This window comes from Chanos chanos, chromosome 5 (assembly GCF_902362185.1).
Source record: "Chanos chanos chromosome 5, fChaCha1.1, whole genome shotgun sequence".
Taxonomy (NCBI): Eukaryota; Metazoa; Chordata; class Actinopteri; order Gonorynchiformes; family Chanidae; genus Chanos; species Chanos chanos.
Genome location: NC_044499.1, coordinates 27335644 through 27344565, shown reverse-complemented (window position 1 = coordinate 27344565; position 8922 = coordinate 27335644). Strand labels below are relative to the sequence as shown.

General features: G+C 42.1%; 1 protein-coding gene across 1 annotated transcript; it reads right to left on the bottom strand.

The window, feature by feature from the left end:
* Window positions 1-1135: 1135 nt before the first annotated feature.
* On the bottom strand, window positions 1136-1864 carry LOC115813388 (protein FAM163B-like). The gene is made up of 2 exons (XM_030776034.1): window positions 1772-1864; window positions 1136-1546 (listed from the first exon to the last, which is right to left on the bottom strand). The coding sequence occupies exons 1-2, from the start codon at window positions 1862-1864 to the stop codon at window positions 1136-1138; spliced, it is 504 nt and encodes a 167-aa protein (XP_030631894.1).
* Window positions 1865-8922: the final 7058 nt, after the last annotated feature.

The following is an 8922-nucleotide window of genomic DNA, read 5'->3' as shown; positions in this document are numbered from 1 at the left end:
GATGACACTGATGATTCCAGTTGTTGTGGTTTTATTCAAGAAGAGATACCATCTGCACAAATTAACACAGAATGAAAAAAAAAACATTGACATGCAGCCCTCACATGCACACACACAGGACATCAGCAACCTCTCCTCAGTTCAACAACCGCAGACTCACAATTAACTACATAATAATGAACGAACACTGAGCACAACATACCCGCACAAATAAACACAGAACGGAAAAAAAAGTTGACATGCAGCCCTCACACGCACACACACAGGACATCAGCAACCTGTTAGCAAAAGAAAGCATACAGGAACCCTCCTAGCACCGTATGAAACACGTGTCTAACATAAATTATGTAAAATATGAAACTACAGTATTTGTATTTGAATAATAAATTCTTTATCACCAAAAATACACTTTTATAATTTAACTGGTATAACTTGCTTACCTCTCCTCAGTTCAACAACCGCAGACTGAGAGTGACACAATTATGACGACTACGAACTGCAGTCTCTTAAAGAAGCAATACAGATGCAACTACTCAGTGCTGATGTTAAACACATTACATAAACACATTACATACAAACATAAAACAGGACAATAGCAACCATGTCAGGATTTGGTGAAGTTTCATACAATAATAGAAAAAAAAACAAATGTACATTTTTTAACCTGGTTACACACTGAAGAAGTACCAGAACTTCCATAATTTCTCTTCAACCATAATCCAAGAGCAAACTGTTATGATGACACTGAGCCACTCTTTTCAGAACTGAAACAGCAACAAAGGGATGGAGTTGGTGTATATTATTTGGACAACATTGACATGAAGGTCTTGATTCCAGGAAGATGCAATTTGGAATGTTTGTATTTTGCAATACCTCATGTAAATTGGACTGCTGCTGTGTTGTACAGGCCTACATCTTGTAACATTGACAGGTTTTGAAACAGCTATTAAGGAGGGACGCAAATTCATGAAAGTTACACAGTTTACAGTGGCAAAAAGTGAAATCCACCTTGAAATCCAACTAATATCACAAACATGTATTTCAAAGAAATTTGAGCTTAGATTCCACTGTGTACTAAACAGCTGTTCGGGTTGGCCATGATTTTCCTATGGTTCTTCCACTCCCCTAGGAGATGCTACACATCAGTGCTGATTCTGTGGTGAGTCACAACCTCCCGCATGGTGACAGACCGGATCATATTGAGCTTGTGAAAGCTAGATGTGTTCAAATGGGGTAGATTCAGCTCCTCCTGTTGGACCGTACTGTAGCTGATTCTCCTGCCTCCATTTCGGAGTCCATCATGATGTGGCAGATAGAAGGGCAGAATTCCTGAGCAAGAGGGAAAGAAGGTGTAAGAGCGTGTTGGCTTGCGGATCAGCGGTGGGGAATAAACGTCCAATCCATTGGGCTCGTAAGGTTCTGTGGTCATCAGAAGCTGGTTGGAGGATGCATAGTCTGGCAGAGGTCCTTGAAGACTCAGAGTGGACTTGTTTAGTTCAGTTTCCTCCACCTCCCCCTCTGACTCTTCCTTCCTACAGCAGTAATACTACATATGTATGTGTGTGTGTGTTTGTGTGTGTGCGCGCGTGTTTGAATGGGTTTTGAGAGACAGAGAAAGAGAGAGAAAAGTGATTATGGAGCTGATCCCAATCAGAAATTCTTCTTGCGTCTTGTGTTGGCCTGTAACTTGTTCATTCACTGTGGAGAAACATCTCCTTGGTCATTACGCTTGGCTATATCTGGATTATAGTTGAAGCGGAGGAAAAATTACCTGCAGCCTACAGTAACATAGTACTGTGACGATTGTCAATAAGATGACTGCAGCTAAGATTCCACCTGTGATGACCACTGTTCCGGCTGTCATTCGCAATTCTCTCCATCAACACCCTACCAAAGAGAAAAATGGGGAAAGAATAGACTAAGCATAAACAAACTTGATCAAACCGTCTGTAAGTAACTGTTACCAAAATCTGTATCAGCAAAATGGAACAGATCGTGTAAAACATTCTGAATTTATATGGATTCCATTGTAATTATCAAAAACAAGACTTCAGTGAAATTATTATTGAATGATTATTTATTTATTACTTTTACTATTACCGGCTTTTTTTTGGCACAACCCCCTCACTTGATTAACTCTAATGTTGTATAGGATTGGCGAATGCTGGACCTGGAGGAGATCTCTGATCATTCTTGGATCACAACTTTATCAGCTTTACGAAATTGATTTTTAATTGGTAAAAAGTATTCCAGAAATTATTCCCTGTTCTCAACATGTTGTCTCGCCTTCTTTAGAACAAGTGAACATCGAGGGGCCAGTCCTTCACTTAGAATCTGTGGAGTAAGAAGTATCTCAAAACCTATATCAGATGACCAACATGAGAGTGGTGCTCAGAACCACGAACAAGCCCAAACGGAACTTTTTCACCAGTGCTCATCCCATAGCCTGTTTGCACATAGCTCTTACTGAGAAGACCAGCCCAATTAATATGTCCAGTCAAAGTCCAATTAATGTGATAAGAAAGAAAGAAAGAAAGAAAGAAAGAAAGAAAGAAAGAAAGAATACATTGTTATTGAGATGGATGGCTCTCAGCAACTGTTTGTTACCAGGAGAAAATAAGTAAATAAAAGTTAAAGAAGCTTCTCAGAATGCTGCTGAGATGTCCTTTTCATTTCTGGAGGTGGACATTGAATTTCCACAACCATCATAAACATGCAACATAGCCTTTACATAGATGTAGACAGAATGTCATACAGAATAAGAAAGAAAACCAGTGGGTTTGTGTGTGTGTGTGTGTGTGTGTGTGTGTGTGTGTGTGTGTGTGTGTGTGTATGAAAGTGTGTGTATGAAGGTGTGTGTGTGAAGATGTGTGTCTGCGTGTGTGTATGGAACGTGCAAAATAATTAAATTTATACTGTCATGATACCAAATAAAACATCTCCCCCTCATTCCCAGCATTCAAAGTTCACAGCTGTTAACCCGTGCTGTGTGTATGCGTCTAAATCCCTATGCAACAGCAATGAGATGAATACAGGAATGTGCCCTAGATCTTTTTTTGTAAACCTGTCCCGTCAAATTCAGTAGTGTGACGATTACAGCAGGAGAAATGAAATGAGATGTAATTAAAGTTGATATAGGCTATTTCTGTTTATTAAAGGTTTGAGCTGCGGTCACATTTATTATTAAGTCATCAATTTAGTTACCTCTGCCGGTTAAGTGCACTCCAGTAACGAACCCTCGGCAATCCTCTATTTCGTACATGCATGAATGCATAATTAGCATAATTACAATATTGACAACTGTAGTGCTACTTCCGAGATGATACACACCTCTTAACATTTTAGAGGGCCAAAATTAATCTCTTTAAGCCTCTTTACTGACAACTACTGATTGCCATCACTTTAATTAATCTTTTGGTCTACGTTGAAGGGAACTTCTGAGTTGGTTGACCAAGTGATTCATGACGCGGTCGTTGGGAGGGGGTTGGGATCACACCTAGGCTATTGTTCTAGGCTGTCGGTCGGTCGCTCCACTTGAATTGGGAACACAACACATCGAGGTACAACATTCCCTACTTGGCTGTGTAATAGTGGTTACAGCATCCCGACACACAGGATACTAAATAGCTCGAAAAATACTTTATCTGTTTATTTACTTAGTGCATTTCACTCTATACACTATCTCGTGTATCTATCGTGTGTAATGTATTTCATTCTTTTTAAGTATTTACTGTAAATAAACTACACAGCTGTCGATTTACCAAAAAGAAGGGCTTTTTTCGTGCTGTAATTTAGTTTCAATAAATGGTAAAAATTCGACCATCTTATGCTACGTTATTTACTCTAAAAGCCTACACACCTGACACAGCTTTGTTTACGAAAATCCATTGCGACATACATATTTTGTAAAAACAACATCCATGCATATTTATTCATTTCCAAGCGGTGCCTACATTTTCTATTACATGTGTGGAATTACATTTAGCTGCGACTCGTGATAGACGGTGGTAGGCTACTCGTGGTATGAACTAGTTTTGGCCAAATCATTCTAGTGCGGGAAACTAACAATAGACTATGGCACTTTATTGGGAGGGGGTTGGGAGGTGTTACTCGTAGGTTGCTTGGCAGGCTAGGTGTTAGGCTTCTCATAGCCTACTGAATGCCTTGAAAAGTCGTAGTGTTTGCGTCTATCATGGCATAGAATGATCTGTTAGTTGTGGTAGACAATTAATTTATTAAAATGCAAGTGTAAAGCTTGATATACTCGGCTGGGCTTATTATGGGGTATAAGCGATAATTTCACGGAGACAGACGAGTTCGGAACTGAAACGCTTTCGTCTACTCCTCCAGCGCCACCCAAAGCAGTCTCACACTCTAAACTTTCACGAGTTTTGATTTACATGCATTGTAATTCTCAACCAATTACTGCCTGTCTTGTCATTCCGATAGGTTGTTCTATTGAGTAAGTATAGAGTAGAGTTTATAGCTTACTCCGTCACCCGACATGTCGCCCAACAATTAGAATGTTCAAATCTGTAATCGCTCCCTACAACAGTTAACTTACAATCACAATTGTCTCTGATTTTTGCAGTACCTGGACCGTGCCCTTACAATAAATTAATCACTAGGGGCAACGACGTGATCATTGTCAGTCGACAACTGAATGTTGATACAGTCGGGCTACGCATTTACAGACCAACCGCAGTCTAACTCGCAACGTGTGTGACATCCCGTATAATAAACTAATTCTCCAAGGTAGAAAATTAAATGTTAACAAACAAATACTATGAAAAAGTTGCCTGAACTAGTCTTGTTCAGATGGTTTTCTCAGTCGAATTTGATCAAGACTTCCTCCGGAATTTATGCCTTTGAAAACACGGTTGCCACAAATAAATAATCAAAACATTATGTTGAATGATGGAAGGGCTGGACAACAAACGTTCTAATGAAATTGTACTGGCCTCGCTATAGGTCCCTGTGCCTAGCTATCCAGACAGCTTAAACACCTACTTAATAACTCCAGGAAAACCAGGATTCCGTTTTGAAGTTTAATTAAGTAGTTCTTTTTTGTAAAACTGAAACAAACACAAAATAACACGTCAAAATTAGAGATGTGACAAAGTTATGTGATCAATTAATAAAGTAACAATTGACCCCAAACACTTGAAATATGTAGTTTCGTATATCGACACATTTATAATTAACGAACTCACGGAAAATACGCCTAACAAGTCGTGTACGATGGACGGAACAGGACAGAGAAACACCGTCACATAGCTGTAACATGGCAACGCTAACGCTACTTCCTACTTCCTGTCTTTAAAGTAGGCTGCACTACTATTAACTGCCACTAGATGGCTTCAACAGTCAAATATGTAAAACTTAAACAGGCGGCTGAACAGAAATAATAATCGACTGCTAACACTGAAATGAATGATCCATTGGCCGAACGCGAGTTGATCTTGTAAGCAAACTATTTGCTTCGTGCAAGAAGCGCCATCTAGCGATCATTATGTGTCAGTAACAGTGTCCTTGTCTAATGACTCGGCGGTCATTTGACCGCCTAGCGGCGCTTTAAGTAGGTAAAACTAGCACGGCGCTCCTAGTAGGTAGTCACAGTGGTCAAATGACCGGCACTCGGCGCTTCTAGGTATAAGTAGGTCAAACCGGCGCGGCGCTTCCAGTGTTAAAAGTTATCTATGAACTTGAGAAGCATCCAGGGAAGAGAGTCGTAACGTGTTATTTTTATGTCATTATCACGAAATAACGAAACTTTGTTTTTCCGTAATAATGACATAATTAATTCGACTCGATACCTTGAATTATGTCGAATTAATTATGTCATTTTCTCAAAAAACAAAACTCGAAAAGTGTTAACACATTCACTGAGTTCATTCTTAATAACAGGACAGAATGGTTTAGAACCACTAAATGCGGATGCGCTGTTTACCAAGTGAAAACAAATGATTTCTTATGAAATATTTACCTTTGTTTTCCATCTTAAAATCAAATCACACCAAAGACAACACCCTTAACACAAAAAGAACAACTGGCTATAAAATGTGTATGGATTGTATGTCTGATCAAAATTTCTGTGTATGAGAACAGTTCCAAGACAAAAAAAAATAAAAAAAATCAAAAGAATTATTACACAGCACGGTGGCGCAGTGGGTAGCGCTGTCGCCTCACAGCAAGAAGGTCTCGGGTTCGTTTCCCGGCCTACAATTTTTAACTACACTTTTAACTATTTTTAACTACACTTTTCCCAAACACACATTCTCTCTTATCATCATCATCATCATCATCATCATCATCATCATCATTTTCTGCCGCTTATCTGGGACCGGGTCGCAGTGGCAGCAGGCTGAAGAGGGTAGCCCAGAAACCTCTTTCCCCAGCAACATCCACCAGCTCCTCCTGGGGGATCCCAAGGCGTTCCCAGGCCAGTCGAGATATATAATTCTCCCTCCTCCGGGGTCTCCTCCCAGTTGGCCATGCCCAGAACACCTCCACAGGGAGGCACCCAGGAGGCATCCTGACTAAGTGCCTGAACCACCTCAACTGACTCCTTTCAATGTGGAGGAGCAGCGGCTCTACTCCGAGCTCCTCCCGGGTGTCTGTGTCATGGTTAAGACTATTTTGTCAGTCTATTCCTTATGTTTCTAGTGTTTATTTTCTCTGTGCTCCCCCTGTTGGTTTGTCTTCTCTGTTGTGCGTGTGTGTGTTGTGGGCGTGGCGTCTCTCTCTCTCCCTCTACACTTCCAGATTGCCTACACATCTGCAATCAGTCATCTCATCACATCACAGTATTTAAACCCTGGTGTTTCATCCACTCTTTGCCAGATCGTTGTTTCAGCCTGTGTGGTAGAACTCGTTTCTCGGTCACTCATTGTATTCTATTGCTTTTTCGTAGTTTGCATATCTGTGTTTATCTGCCTGTTTTTTCTCGTAAGGATTACCTCTGTGCCACTCGGTATCTACAGTGTGCCCTCCTTCTGCCTGTCACCCTTCAGCTCTGCCTCCTTAGTCCAACTACTCCGCCTTGCTCACAACTCCGCTCTGCAACCTTGCCCATCATCCGCTTCCTTGCCTGCTACCTCAACTCCTCTGCCTATTTCCATCTCCATACTACAACTTGTCAATAAAGTGTCCTTCATTCTATACCTGAGTTGTGTTCTGCATTTGGGTTTCCTTAGTAGATTGTCACAGAACGATCTGGCCACGATGAACCCAGCAGACACAGACTCGCTTCAACAAGCCATTGCCAGACAAGGAGCCCTAGTTGGACAACATGATCAGAAACTCCATGAAGTTATAGAGAACCTCCGGAGGTTCTCAGCCCAAGTTTCGCAGATCAGCCAGAAAAGTTTCAGCTAGAAATAGTTTCCTTGAGACTTCCTCCTCCCGCTCCAGAACCCTGGCCAAGTCAACCCGCTCCCATGGTTCCTCCGTCTCCGCAGTCTAGACAGCCCCATCTACCGGAGCCGGCACCTTATGCTGAAGACCTGGGTTAATGCAGAGCGTTCCTTCTACAGTGCACCTTGGTATTCGAACAGCAACCATCCACTTTCTCCACTGACCGGTTTAAAGTCACTTATATAAGGGGCCTGCTCAGGGGTAGCGCCTTAGATTGGGCTACGGCCGTTTTTGAGAACCAACCCACCATTAGTTCCTCTTATCCTAATTTCGTCGGGGAGATGAAGAGGGTATTTGATCATCCCGTCCAAGGTAACGACGCTGCCAAACGCCTGCTTAATCTCCGCCAGGGCTCTCGGAGTGTCGCAGAGTACTCGGTGGAATTCCGAATCCTAGCAGCGGATTCTGGTTGTAATGACATGTCACTCCAGGGTGTGTTTCTATATAGCTTAAGCGATAAAGTTGAGGATGAATTGGCCACCAGGGACGAGACCAACAGCCTGGACTCCTTGATCTCTCTGGCAACACGATTGGATAATCGCCTTCGTGAACATCGCAGAGAGAAAGTCAGTCGTCTTTCAACTTCTCCCTCTTTTGCTCTTGGACACTGCTCTGTGACTTCCTCATCGCCCCAAGCAGCTCCTCTCCCTGATCCCCCAGCTTCCACGGACGAAAAACCCATGCAGTTAGGACGGGCTCGTCTTTCTCCCACTGCGGAGAATGAAGTCTGGTGAATGCCTTTATTGTGGTCTGGTCATCTTCTTGCTGCCTGCCCAATTTGGCCAAAATAAAGGGCTCATCAGTCACAGTGGGGGTGCTGATGAGCAGAATAACCTCCCCTGTCTGTCCTCGAACAAGGTTGCAATTCGAAGTCAATCTGTGTTGGAAACAACAGTCTAAATTGCTCCTCGCACTGGTGGATTCCAGGGTGGATGAGAGTTTTTTAGACGCTACTCTGGCCTCGCAAGCAGGTATTGCCATTGAACCCTTGGATCAGCCTTTAAATGCCAATGCTCTGGATGGATGACTCCTAGCCCGCATTACCCACTGTACCAAACCTTTGCTTCTCGTTCTCTCTGGCAACCATCGTGAGCAACTTCAGTTACATCTCATCTCCTCTCCTTATGCTCCTGTGATGCTTGGTCAGTCTTGGTTGGCTCGTCATAATCCCCATATCAACTGGTCCACAGGTAAAATAATTAGTTAGAGTCCTTTTTGCCATTCAACATGCCTGCAGTCCCAGCTCTCTTGGTCATGACGGAACCTCCGGATTTGTCTTCTGTTCCCCCTGTTTACGGATGAGGTTTTTAGTAAGTCTGAGCTCCTCACCCTATCACATTCTCTCTTATACCATTCCAAAATGTTATTAAGAATGGTACCAGTGATTTTTTGAACTACAGCTCTAATTGTTTTATTATTATTCTGATGCTCTGCTAAAAAACACAAACCACCAACACCACTATCACATAAGTTAATAGAAGGAGTAAACTGCCATAACAAATTATT